Raw genomic sequence first — 13,752 nt, forward strand, 5'->3', positions numbered from 1 at the left:
ACACACAGGGGGTCAGTGTAAAGACCCCAGAACTGGACTGATGTGATCCACTTTCTTGGTCTCAGTGAGGACTGGAGCAGCAGCGCTCTGAACCAGCTGCAGCTGTCTGACTGATTTTTAGGGAGACCTGTGAAGACACTGTCACAGTCGTCCAGCCTACTGGTGGTAAAAGCATGGACCAGTTTTCCCAGGTCCCGCTGACTCATCAGTCCTTTAATCCCACACACACTCTTTAGGTGACGGCAGGCCGACTCTGTGCCTGTCTAAATGTGTTCAAACTCAGGTCTGGAGCAGCACCACTCATATGGTTTCCTTACAGGACATCACAGCTCAGACACATGATGAATGATTATTCAGTCAGCAACACCTCACAGCTCTTCAGCTAGCATTAAACAGCGTTTTGGAAGCTTTTGTAAAGTTATTTTGATGTGACACAGCTCCAGAAAAACTGAAGAGACCACACCAATTACATTTTTGCATGTTGTTTTATGGTTTTCAAGAAAAAATGACCACATTTATTTTATCTTGAGTAGCCTTCTTACTTTCTTTGATAGTTTGTTTTCAATCAGGACCTGGATCAAGAATATTTCACTGGGAAGTTTCAGGTTGATAGAAAGTCTTCTCAAACATAAACCCTGATAAATTATATGTTGAAGCAGCGTCCTGTTTTCACCAGAGCTGTGTCTTTTTTACAGAAAATGAAAAAGAGAAGACTATATCTTATTTTTTAATGCGTAAGTTTTGGGGTGAACATATAAATCCTTGGTTAAAGCTGACCAGGCATTGTGTAGAGGTGTGTGTTTCCTCTCCCTTCATTCTGACTCAGTAGTCCTTTAAAGTTTGAAACCTCTCCAGACCTTTCCCCTGCTTGTTCTTCAACTATCAGGTCGTATCCGTCCGTCAGCTCCACCACAGACCCAGCATTCAGACGTAGAGCCACTCTCTGAGACAGGCCTGTCATCGTCTCTGGGGTCAGAGGTCGCCAGTTTGGCTCCTGGATGACGAGCGTGATGTACGGGAACAACGTCTCTACTGTTGATGCAAACTCCTGAGAAAGGAAAGGAAGAACATGTGAAGCAGAGGAGATCCACAATTACACAAATGATCCCCTTTCATGAAACCTTCCTTCCTTTCAAACTTCCTGTGATTCTGACTTGTCTGTTTGTATCTGCGCTCCCGAGGAAAACATGATGGAGAGCCAACATCATCAGATATGGGCAAAGTTTCTAAATAATAAACAGTCATCATTCTAACAAAACTTTTTTTTCACAAAGAAAACAAACACTTCAGATAAAAGTGTTTGAAATGAAAGTCTTAAAGACACTGGATTCATCCTGAAATGACACGTCTGACCACTGACATCACTGTGATCTGATCTTAACGCACGAAGGCCGGCTGTATGAATCTAAAAGATTGTGCCACCACTACCACATAAGAAAAAAACACCAGAGATTCAGCGTGACGCTCAGGGAACATGGACTCTGAGCAGAAGGGGCTGTGAGCAGTTAAAGAGCTATGTACCATGGTGTCAGCAGGGCTCCCTAAGTCCTCCACGCTGATCCAAACAGGCCTGTAGAGCTCCTCCCTGTTGTAGGCTGAAGACAGTAGTTTCAGAGAAGCTTCCAAGAGCTGCTGAGTCTGAATCTTCAGGTAAACACCCCAGGGAGTGCCAGCTCTCTGCCCAAGCAGCTGCAGTATATCCTGCAAACACATCCACGCAGCAAATGCCTGGTTATCCCTGAACATGTAGATTCAAACACAGTTTGAGCTGAGAGACTCAGATGACCCCCTTTCTGAATCATTCCCTGAGGACTGGTCTGATCCCACACTGAGTGATGGGTCTACAGAAAGGACCCTGAAGCCTTCCTCATTACACTGAATATTTTCAGGAACAGGGTTTGTAAACTTTTTGGTTTCCTTCCTCTTATTCTTGAATCAGAATTGTCTTTTTTGAAGCGCTCAGCCCTTTTCCTGCACCATGTTCTTCAGTCTCCGCGTCATCCCACATGCTGTGTGAGTGAACAGATAAAATCCTCCAACAACCTGTTGTTTGTCCAAATACCTGCAGTGTGAACTTGTCTGACTTTTTCCCAGGACACACCACCAGAGGGACCCCAGGTTGGTCTCTGTAAGACGCCACACCAACCACCAGCATCCCACCAACAGCATCTGGACTCACACCCACATTAGAGACACACGTGGGCGGACATATTAATGTCATTCATAATGAACAGTACTACTTTGTTTAAGGGTTTTAACACATCTTAAATGAGCAGCTTGTTAACAAAATCATCGATTTAAGTCTTTAAAATCTGAATTTTTTTCTCCCTCTGAAAAATGTACGATTTCAAAACCTTGAAAAGTTTGATTTCTCACATTTTACGACTTTATCAACTCAGAAATGTGACGTTTTTCCCTTGAAACTGTACCATTTCTAATTTCTTTCATGGTGGCTCTGATAAACTGTCATGGGATCTGGATTTTATCAGGTTTGTTTTTCATATTCAGTCCATTTGCCAACTGTACCTGAAAGCTGAGCTAACAAAGAGGAGCGATCACAGACTGCAAACCATTGGACCTCCAGGCTGCTGGGCCATGGGACTGCTGATGAATAGTCCTGGTCTGGGTTGTGAGTTGGGTTAAGAAAGTCCATCAGGTCTCCTCCAGGATAGAATCTCCTCCCACGGCCCTGCTGTCCTGTAGACAGGGTTTGAACGGCAGAGAGGGTTATTACTCTGACTGTAATGACAGGATGGACGGGTTAATTTGGTTTATTCAATGATAAAATTATTCTGTTTTCACAAACTTATAATCACAGGTGATATTCCCTTTGGGTGGGGAACACTTTTTTCTACATCAACAAATTACTCAAAGCTTTAAGATAATTAAACTATTGAACTGGCCAGTGAACATGGGATCTTACAGCGTACGGTACAGAAAAAACGAATATGAAACATAGAGGAAGGTCTGAGGTCCATCGGACAACCTGCCCTCATGGACCAGAATTGAAGTTAGTCCACGTCCCGACTCTACAAGATGATCTGGTTCAAACCAAACAACTCAGACAGATAAGGAAACATTCACACAAGTCAAGATGTGCGACACTGATGGACCCAAAAAGACTGAGTGCTGTCAGAAAATCAAAAGCTGCTTCCACAAAGTGTGAGTTAAAGCGAGCCAGAGAGCAGAAGGGAATCTTGTGCAGGGCACACTTGGGGTTACACTGGTCAAACAAACTTGACTTCAGGATTGAAGCATGTTTGGGCGAGGTACCGATGGCCCGTGTGACCAAGCTCTTAATGTTCTCAGCTCTGCTCTAGTCTGACTGCAGATTTTATTTTCCATCTGTTTCTTCTCCCCTGTATAAAAGGTACCTGTGATAACTGAATTCCTCTCTTGGGTAAATAAAGTATGTCTGATTCTAATCACCACAGCTGGGTGACGCGTTTGTGACCACCTGGCTGACCACCTGACTGACCACCTGACTGACCCCTCTGATGTAACTGTGCTCATTGTTGGTTTGATGTCAAACCGCTCCGTCCTTACTTGCAGCCTGTTTGAATTCAGACAGCGTTGGTTCATAAATGTCGTAGTAAACTCTGGCAGGGTGGGTGTTGTCCCTCACAAACAGCAGGTCACTGATGTTTGGGTGGATCGAGCCCTGCCACAGAGTCAGGCTGAACCTAGAAAACAAATGGGAACAGTTCAACGGTCAGAGCATCACAAAATGGTCATGAAATTTAATGAATCCCACTTCAGTTTCTCCAGAGATGTGTTGGTTACCGTGGTGACTGACTGAGGAGCCAGCTGATGTGCTGCCAGCCACTCTTGACCAACAGGGCATGGACTGGAAACGTGACCTAAAAAGAATACTTTACTCAGTGTCCTGAAGAACAGTTTGGGATTTTACCCCTGTCTTCTCTCTTCTCACCTGTTGGGGGACATCTTTGATCATACCGTACATGTCTTCAATCATGGGCCTGGTGTAGGTGTTAGTGAACAGTGGGGGAGCATAGGCCACCTGGAGAACAGGAGCAAACTCATCTTTCTGACTGGAACAGAACGGTAAATGTGCAGCGAACGACCCTCTGGTCAGCTGACTGACACCACCACAAATAATGTTGTAGTGTGTTTTACCATCCATCCAGGGGACAGCGTCACGTCTGGAAACTTTTGCTGTATTAGCTCCAGAAACCTTAAAAAAGAAAATGGACTTACTGCACAATACCAGGCAAAGTGGACGTTTGGCTTCATATTGAAGAACTGCTGATTCCTGGGATGTGTTTATGGAAATAGTTTATTCCCTCTGGTTTTACCTGCTTCCATTGACTTGAGGCATGAATCCTGGCACATTGGGACCTCGGAGGATGTCAGCATTGAGCCACACAGGCCTGTTTATTCCCCTGCTACGGTTCTTTGAGCTGAGCAGGTCCAGGGATTGACCCACAGATGCCAGGGACTTAAAATCTAGTTTTATGCCTGCGGTGAGTAACAGACACCATGTACTGACTGTTCAGAGAAGGAGACAAAGACAAATCCTAATTCTCTTTTAAAGCATACCTTTTCTGGAGGCCAGGACAGCATCCAACCACTGGTCCAGAGTGTTATCACTGTAGACGTCAGGAGGATGAGCCATGATAGGGACTGGCTTCTCATTGGGCGTCCCGTAACCCTCCAGGGTGACGTCTGCCTCCAGGATCATGGAGTCACCTGAGGGCGAAGAAAAGTTTTTCCCCTTGAGCAGATCTTAAAGTCCACTGGCATTACGTGGGTCAGTGGAGATCCAGAGACCAACAACACCATCAGAACCACAAGGACTTTTACAAGGACGTCTGAGAGGATGTGTCAGGGAGTTTACTTGCAAGAGCTTTGTTCATTTCCTCCTTGCTGTTGGCCCTGTGAAACCAGGTCGCCAGGAGCCCGTCGTGTTGGCTGATGTCACCTGACTGAACCAGAAAGTCCAGCATGTCTCCACCAGTGTTAAACAAGGGAAGAGGATCTGAGTGGGAAAACACAACTTTACACACCTGTGGAAGTGTAACGTTGTTCAAGCCATGTCCACGTGTAACCGGGTATCTGGGTCACAGTGAAACTCTGTGAAATGTTTTTTATACATTTAGGCCCCTCATCCACACCAAACCGCAGTTTTATGTCACTTAAAAAACTATGGTTTCAAAGTTTCATTTATACAAAGAAAAACAGAGGTTTTGGTTTTCAAACATCACAGCTGAATGATGGGGCTCACTCTGATAGGCTGGCACAGCTTTTGGGCCCGAAAAAAACACTGACACATATGGGTTGGCATAGTTCAAGCCGCACTTATCGGGGGGTTTTCCCAGTGCATGCGGACATAAGTGTTTTTTAAAAAGGAATGGGGGGATGTGTGTTTTTGAAAATACCTGACTACTTGTGAACAGGGCCTCTGAGCAGCAGTGACTGAAGAAGAAAGATCAGACAATAATCAGAAGACCTTTGGTTCAATTGTTGGCTCCTACAAATGATTAAATGTGATGATTCTGTCTTGACTTTGCCTTTTGTTGATGTCAGGGTTTACGTTTCTTCTGTTTCGGTCTTCAGGTGTTTCTTTGTGGTTATTCTTTGTTTTTTGTCTTGTGTTTTCGGTATGAATCTCAGCTATTCTTGTGTTTCCCTTGTTTTCTGTTCACTGTGTTACTCTCTGTGTTGGTCCAGATCTCCTTGTGTTTCCCTCCTGTTTGATATATACTAAAAGTGACACCTTTGGAAATTCCTCAAAATTTATATATATATATATATATATATATATATATATATATATATATATATATATATATATATATATATATTTTTTTTTTTTTTTTTTTTTTTTTTTTTTTTTGATGTGTTTGGGGACAGTCTGTGAAGTAATGGTCACATCTTTTTCTGTCATTGTTCAGGGAGTTTGAAACAGTTGGACTCTCTTCCTGTAACAACAGCTTTCATATTTAGATGCTGATGTATCTTTCTCAATGATCGACACTCGCTAGCTGAAAGTAACCGGCAGCCTTTTGGTCCCCTCTGGGCTTCCATAGGTTTTGTTATCATGCAGCCGGTGATGGTGCCTCCCTTCTACTTAATTAGGCACAGGTGTTTCCCAATATAAGCAGCCCTGTGCTGATACACAGCAGGCTGCAGATCTTGGGCCCTGTTCTACGAAGCAAGTTCAGTCTAGCGAGATAGCTTTGGAGCTACCTCGCTGAACTGAGCGCGGTAGCCGGCGGTCTCGCTACACGGTTTTACGACGCTGGTTATCAACCTCATAAGTAGATCCAGCTAGGCAATGAGCGCGTGCACACATATAAGGCGGAGCCCGCTGCATCTGACCAATCGCGAATATGGAGCAGTCTGGAGGGTCAGAGCAGGCCAGAGAGAGAAGGAGCACATACTTCACACAGGAGGAGCAAGAGGTGATCATGAGGAAGTATGACGAGCTGAACCATGTAATAATGTTAAATGCAGCACCGTCGCTGCTGCTGAAGCACAGAAGGAGTGCTGGCAGAAAATTGGTGACAGTCTAAATGCGTAAGTGTAGTGTTGTAGTGCAAATAAAATATTTTGTGCCATTATCATCCTGAAATAGCACTGTTCACCATGCACTTTTACTGTAACATGCAACATATCTAATTTAGTTCTTACATGAATTTATTCATTTGTTCATTCCTGTCGTGTTTACATTTTTTGTGTGATATGTAGCCCACATGAGCCCTACATGAATTCCTGTCACAATTTTAATACGGGCAATATAAAATTGTCATGGAACAGAAGTGTTGGCATTGAAGATCTTATTACGGCAATGAGAGTTCTTCATTCCCTTTAACTACCAGTAGAAAGTGTCATGTACTACCAACCCCTCCCTAGAAAACCGGTACCTTTCATAAAGGTGGTCATCAGAAAAGGAGAGTGGGTCGGGCTCCGATGTCCACGGGATCCTCTAAGAACGGACAAGCCATTTTTTCGTGAGGGCTCATTGGTCAGTGGGCGGGGTTTTTATAGTCCGCGAGTTCAATCTGGAACCTAACCTGCCCCGGAGCAGGTTAGCCGTTCAGCGTACGTTGCCACGGAGACTTGCCTCGCTGAGGAGTGATCCAGTGTCGTAGAACAGGGAATCCGAAACCTATCCTCAAAGCTACGTCGCTAGGCAGTAATCTTGCTTCGTAGAACAGGGCCTTGGTTGGGACTCACTCTGGCTTTGTGAACTGTTTTTTTCTGGGCATCTAGTGTTCTTGGTGACAGACGTGGGGTAAGTGCATGCTTTGATGCATGTGGTGACTTCTTGTTGTTGCAATATCACCTTACATTTGTCTTTGTTATTATAGATCCTGGTCCTGAGTAGCTGGAGCTGACTCATACTTGTTGCTGTCTTTTAAGGTACCCCAATCATGTTTTGTGTTGATTTTAAAATGTTGTAGTGAGCAGTGTTTAAACCTTTTTTTATTGGATATCTTTATAGGCTGACTGCCACTGCTGCTTTGTTTAGGTTTTGCTTTGTTTGGGCTTTGTTTTTCTTAGTTTGTTTGAGTGTTACTTTCTAAGCTTTAGTTGTAGTTAGGTTTTGGTTTGCTCTATTGCTCGCTTTGGTTTTTTTTAAAGTTATCAGTTGGTCTGATTATTTTCTTTTTTTCTTTGTTAAACCATCTTTTAACCTTGTTGTCTTTTTGTTTGAGTATTGCAGATCGAGTGGTTCGTGGTCTGACCGTCTTGAGGCTGTCCGCGGGTGTAAGCCTCACCACCTGCACCTCACTACCCCCATTAATTGTGTGTGAGTGGTTGTTGACACTTTGTTTCATTTTCTCACTGAGCACATTTTTCTTTTTCCTTAGTTGCTGTGTTTGAGTGAATGCAGGGCTTTTGGGCACGTGGGAATGGTAAGTCCTCTGCACCCCTTTTTTTTAGTCACAAGCGATCATATCGAAAGAAACTTAACCCTTTGTCTACAATATTCTCTTTAATGATTGTGTTTGGATTTAATAAGGTAGCCTTGTCATTTTACATTCTTTCTAGTTTTAAAACAAGAGATTCAAATAAATATTTTTCTACTGCTCAAAATTATTTATTGCCCATTCTTCATATTTCTTTTTTTAAAATAAAGCAAATTATTTGAACATCAGTTTTTTTTGTCTCTGTCTCTGATTTTCTTGCTGCCAATTTGCTGTTCCTCCAAATTATCTTTGGAATTTTACTTTTGGGATGGTTTAAAGACGTTGTTTTTTTTATTAGTTAAATGAAATGATTATTTAACCTGGCCCTCGGTTACATAAGTTTGAGTTGTGTTGACTTGGTTTTGCTGAGCTCGGGCTCAGGTCAGGTTGATCCTCCTCTAAGTTATGGATGACAGGATTGTTGTGCTGCCACTGTCTGACAGAAATCTGGTGAACATTACGTCATCAGCTTGTGCAGCAGATGAACTCCAGATGCACTGATCAGACTCATCTCTGGGTGTTGCGGTTATTTAAGGGCTGAAGGAACGATCAGTGTTTCCTCCAGCAGGAGGAAAAACTGCTGATTTCTCCTCCTCTTTCTCAAACAGGACAGAGACAGTGATCCTCGTTTATTACAGATATCTGAGAACATACCTGACTTCTTGGTGAGGACCACGGCGGTGACAGTAATGACGATCAGAAGGAAAACCAGTCCAACAACAAAGGATATCATTATCAGGTGTTTCTTGGTCAGACAGCCGAGATAAAAGTCTTGCTGTGTCTTTTGTTCTGTGTCCAAACTTTGGCTGTTAGGTTGTTTTTTTCCTCTGGAAGAACATGAGAGAGCACATCCACAGTCGAATTTATAAGATTTATCAAATCCCTTCTCTGTTAGTAAATCTCTGTGTCTGTAACTGACCTGCTCTGCTCTCCCTCTGTGATTGGATCAGTCCTGTCTTGTCTTTGGAGGTCCTTTCTTTCAGCCATTGTCTTGTCTGGTTTCTCAGGTGTCCTCTCGATTTAGAAACAACCTTTCTGTGGAGAGCTGCAGTACACCACGCAGAGCCCAGGAGGCTGATGAGGGGTTATATGATCCCTATCTAAAGTGCAAAGATCACAGTCACCTTGCTGATAAGATGCACATGTACTCCCGTGTTTCCACTCTACTCTTCCAGCCTTTGCCTGATACAGTATTTTCTCTGAATAGAGGCATCCCTGAGTATGTGATGCATCTTTAGTCTGAGAATCCTTTGAGGAAAAAACAAATCAGAATGTATTTGTTGGTTTTTCACGTTTACTTTGATCTAAACTCATAATTATCCCCTTCAATAAACTCTGTGAAAACAACCTTCTGAAGAGGTCTGCTGCCACATTGCTGTGGCCTGAGGTTTGATCGGTGGATTTTCATCAGATGTTGGGGAAACAGAGATTAGAGGTGGATTGCATAGTAAGAGGGACCAGCAAACACCAAACCCACATAAAAAATGGATATCATTGAAACTGTCAGGTTTTGTGAAAAGCACCAAAGAGGCCCCTGAACATAGAACAGGAGATGGTTGGTACCCTGCAATGGCGAAGCAGCTTGGTGGTGGTGCTGGGCAGCCTTGGTAGAAGGTGATATTGGTGTCCTTCATGGCTTCATCTCTATTGGCAGCCTCCTCAGGTCTCTGGAAAAACTGCTAGCCTGGTCTCTTTCAAAGGAGACCCACTGTACTGGCCTTTCAAAGCCAAAGATGCCTCTCTTAAAATTGAAAATAACCTATTTTAGAAAAAAGTGTCCAAAAATCTGTTGGGTCCATGTTTGGTCAGTTTGTTCTGTCATGTTTTGTGAAAAACACATGAGAGTGGGGGGCCCAGATTGACAGAAATACTTGATTAAACCAAAATCAAAAAGTGTCCTACCTCTGCAGCTCTGCAGACTTGTTCTGGACTGTGTGACTCTCTCTTTGAGTTTCTTCATCATCCCTGTCAGTCCAGTCTGCAGTGATTTCTTCAGTTCCTTTGATGCTCATGATGATTTCAGCTCCAGTGACAGCTCAAAGCCTGAGCTGAGCTTTTTATCCTGTGTGTAGAGTGGAGACAGGGCCGGTCTGTCCTACAGGCGAAGCAGTTTCCTGCCTGGGGCGCCATGTGTGCTTAGGGTGCCGCTAGTGGCCCTCACAAAAAAAAAAAAAAAAAAAAAAAAAAATGTGGGCGTCCAGGTGCCCCCCTCCTTTTCTACACAATGAACAAATAAGCAAGAATAAATACACTTTTTATTTACAATATTTCATCTGGCCTGGCTGATTGCTTCAGGGAGGGGGATATGTCTCTGCACAACTGGCAACCACAGCCCAACCAAGACGTGCGCGTCGATGTAATGTAAACACAACTACATGGTTGGCTCCACTGCCGTGCATATCATATCAGGCAGACAGGTAGCATTCTTTAAAAATGAAAAGTAAGCCCTCAGGTGCGCAGGGCAGAAAACGGAGAAAAGAGGAGGAGGAAAGGAAAGCTATGTCAACAAAGCGCTGTTTTGCGTTTCTGGGCTCTAATTTCGTGGCGCAGCGCAGGGGGCGCAAGCCTGGCGCAGCCTGCGCAGTGCTAACTTCGTGCGGTGCACCGCCGTGCGCTGCCAATTTGACAATTTGGTAGACAGTCTGCGCAGAGATGGGTGTGACGGCGCGCCAGGGGGAGTTGACGGCACACCAGGGGGAGGTGTCAGCAGATTCATGTTGGCGCAGTGACAATTTCGTGCCAAAAAAGTGCACTGAAAGCTCGCCAGCTCCAACCTGCTCTATCCTCGGCGCAAGGCGGAGCGCACCCCACACAGCTATAATTTGGTGACAGGCGCACATGTGCGCACATGTCATCAAAGCCTAAGATGCAGGTTTCCAGAGTGTCAGACATATTTTAATGCAGTAAACAATCACAGCAATCACTATTTAATACAACTGTCTGAATCAGCATATACATTTATATCTATATTAACTGTCCCGTCACATCTGATGTCAGATTAAAGCCGCTTGTCATAATGGAAAGTTAACCTGACGGCAGCTGGAAGTTTGATGCACATCTTACAATTAAACAATAAACAGCCTTAACATCTGATACTGAGTATATATCTGGCTTCTCTCATTTCATTTAATTCAAAGAAAAGAGGGAGAGAAAAGACAAAGAAAAAAGAGACGAAATAAATGTATGTCACTCAGGATTTACCCGTGATTTCCCATATTTCTCTGTTTTAGTCTTTATTTTTAACGTGATCTAAAAAGATGGAGTACATTATTGTAAGGAGGATGAGGTGGAGACACTGGGAGAGTATACAGTATATCACCAAAGGCTCTGCCTGGCGATGACAAACCAGGAGTGCAGGTGGATCAAAAGTATTCTGAATGGATAAGCCAGCTGTGTAACTGCCTCTTAATTTTTCACTCCGAATAAAGACAAAGGAACAGATTACATCTGTCCCGGGAGCTGGCCCACACAGTGACGCACCTCACGTCCTCCGTTGCGCCCCGCTGTCCATTGACCTGCTGCAGGAACAGCGGCTCTGAACCGTCTCAGCTACCAGCACTCTCTCCGCAGTGCTGTGGATCACTCAGACCAATCAGACGCTGCGCCTCGGCCGCAGAGCATTTAAAGGCGAGGAGAGGCGCTTATTTGATTGGTGAAAACAGCACTCGGCTGTGTTAAACCCACTCACAGCTTTTCTCCTCCCTCTCTGCCATTTGCGCGAAGGGAGGCGTGGATGCGCAGCTCTGCGCTCATCAGCGCCTGGACTGTGCCTCTCTTTGCACTGCAGGAAACTTGCAAAGTGCGCCGGTCACGCCCTGTGCGCACGGCGAAGGCCGGCGCAAGGCAGGTGCGCCTGTGCCTACCAGGTGCGCCTGTGCGTACGCCTGGTCTACGAAATTAGTGCCCTCTGTGTTTAGGCTGATTAGCGCTAACACTAGCATTGGCTAAATAATAAAGCTAAAGGCAAAGCTAGCTAGATAATGCAATTTTATGATGAGCTATTGATAGATTCATACACATTGAGATGAATGCTCAACCCTCACTTTTGGGCTTAGTAGTTTTATTACTAAAAACTAGGTTACTACCATACACCTGCATTGCACAGTTACAAACCCAACCCCTTGTCATCATGCTTGCCTAATTTGCCTTGAGTCTCAAAATGAGTAACAGGCTGCACCATCAGTGATAATGTGGCTACAGCTATCAATTAAAAAAACGATTTAAATTGCTTGTCCTGTGCAGCTATACATGCTTTTGCTAGGCTAATAACTGTACCTGTGTCTGTACAGACACACTCAGCAAATTCTTAAAGCCCCTAACTCCAGAGAAGGGACTTCTACACCACTCTCTGAAGCATGTAAGGAACTCCAGCCAATTATTTGTGGTCTCAGTGTAGTTGATAAGTTTACACTTACACCTTGCTATTACATGTAGGATTTAGTCAAATTTAATAAATTGTATTTGTTTTGTTTATGTGCAGTAACATTACTGTACACACAAGACAATGCAGTGGTGTAAGAGTATGAATGTGCTTTGTTTACAGCTGCACCTCCAGCTCCAACATCCCCAACATCCAGCACCTCCTCCACTCAGTGGCGTGGCGTGGAGATTTTTTTTGAGGAAGCCAAGTGAGACAAAAGCTTCTTATCTGTATTTTTTTTTGGGAGTGGGGTACATAAAAGGCTACGTTGAAGTTTGTATATCGTTATTTCATGTAACGGAACGACCTGTTAAAGCCCAGAGAGCGCTCGTTTTACTTACTTTGAACACCGACACACGCCCTTTAGCTCTCCCACTCTCACTCATTCATTCACACATGTACATTGTCCTCTTGACTTAGCTTAAATATCTTACTAATTCATTCAACCACCCACTTAAACACACAACCGGCCGCTTCATGCACACTGCTAATGTGCTAACCTCCCTGATTTCATTCAGTGGCTGGATGATGATTCTGTGATTCGATTGGTTTGAGGCCAAAGACGGGGTGGCTTCCCTTGACACAGTCTTGGTCAATCACAGATGAGCAGTGTCATGACCACGGCCTCATCTGATTGGTTAATCATTCTTGTTTTTTTTCATCAAGGGACACCTACTCAGCTTGGCTTCCTTGCGGACAACAGCGTGCAGTATTGTATTTTCACCACGCATTTGCCACAGAACATTTACGAGGGCGCTGTTTTACACATTGTAAAATGCTCAATAAGTAGAGGAGAAGAATAAGGAAGAGATGACAGTGACAAAACACAGAAGTATCGAAACTATTAAAAAGGAATATTTTCATTAAATCACAGCTACAGTCTAAAAAAAAGCGAGGAAGCATGGCTTCCCTTGGCCTCCGGGAGAAAACGCCACCGCCTCCACTGACACACACAGTGCAGCTCCTCTAGCCCATGTGATACAAAAAGTATTGAATAGCACCTTTTCTATGCATATAGAAATGTTTACTACGAACTGTGAGTTCCAGAATGATCAGCTGTTTGGTGGTATCTGAAACCATGACCATGTCTGGTCGGATCTTCAGCTATTTGCCCAGATCCACTTCCAGCTGCCAGTCTGCGGCGGTGGTGAGGAGGCCTGACGTGGCCTTTGCTTGGATGGTGGGCTTCTCTCTGGCTCTATGGAACCTAATGGGCTTAGGCTTGCCCCGTCCTGGGCACTGGGGGCAAGATGGTGTCTCTGCTTTGCCCCAGACATGGAGGTTGGATGGACTTTGGGTGCTTCTCAAAGCTCCAAAGTTCCATCCTTGCCTCCTCCACTCACCTCCTCCACTTGCATCTTAGTCCCGCCCACCAGAGATACACGCCAGAGACGC

At 44.3% G+C, this 13,752-nt stretch overlaps 1 protein-coding gene across 1 annotated transcript; it reads right to left on the bottom strand.

Annotated features, from left to right (window-relative positions):
• Positions 1-766: 766 nt before the first annotated feature.
• Positions 767-9,571, bottom strand: fam151a (family with sequence similarity 151 member A). Its single transcript, XM_074689584.1, has 13 exons — positions 9,501-9,571; positions 8,574-8,764; positions 4,859-4,999; positions 4,561-4,710; positions 4,317-4,479; positions 4,138-4,195; positions 3,932-4,021; positions 3,784-3,860; positions 3,547-3,683; positions 2,527-2,697; positions 2,063-2,169; positions 1,522-1,701; positions 767-1,048 (listed from the first exon to the last, which is right to left on the bottom strand). The coding sequence occupies exons 1-13, from the start codon at positions 9,569-9,571 to the stop codon at positions 767-769; spliced, it is 1,818 nt and encodes a 605-aa protein (XP_074545685.1).
• Between the last annotated feature and the right edge of the window lie 4,181 nt (positions 9,572-13,752).

The sequence above is a fragment of the Halichoeres trimaculatus genome, unplaced genomic scaffold (genome assembly GCF_033239565.1).
Source record: "Halichoeres trimaculatus isolate MK-OKI-2021-1 unplaced genomic scaffold, fHalTri1.1 fHalTri1_scaffold_15, whole genome shotgun sequence".
Taxonomy (NCBI): Eukaryota; Metazoa; Chordata; class Actinopteri; order Labriformes; family Labridae; genus Halichoeres; species Halichoeres trimaculatus.

What these genes read in the sequence shown, in the direction of transcription:
- fam151a (XM_074689584.1), bottom strand. Translation starts at nt 9,571, where the DNA reads ATGAAGGACACCAATATCACCTTCTACCAAGGCTGCCCAGCACCACCA. An exon ending in AGGTATGTTCTCAGATATCT is followed by an intron (nt 5,000 to 8,573) that starts GTAATAAACGAG and finishes TTTCCCACTCAG; the next exon opens with ATCCTCTTCCCTTGTTTAAC. An exon ending in TGTCCTGGCCTCCAGAAAAG is followed by an intron (nt 4,480 to 4,560) that starts GTATGCTTTAAA and finishes TACTCACCGCAG; the next exon opens with GCATAAAACTAGATTTTAAG.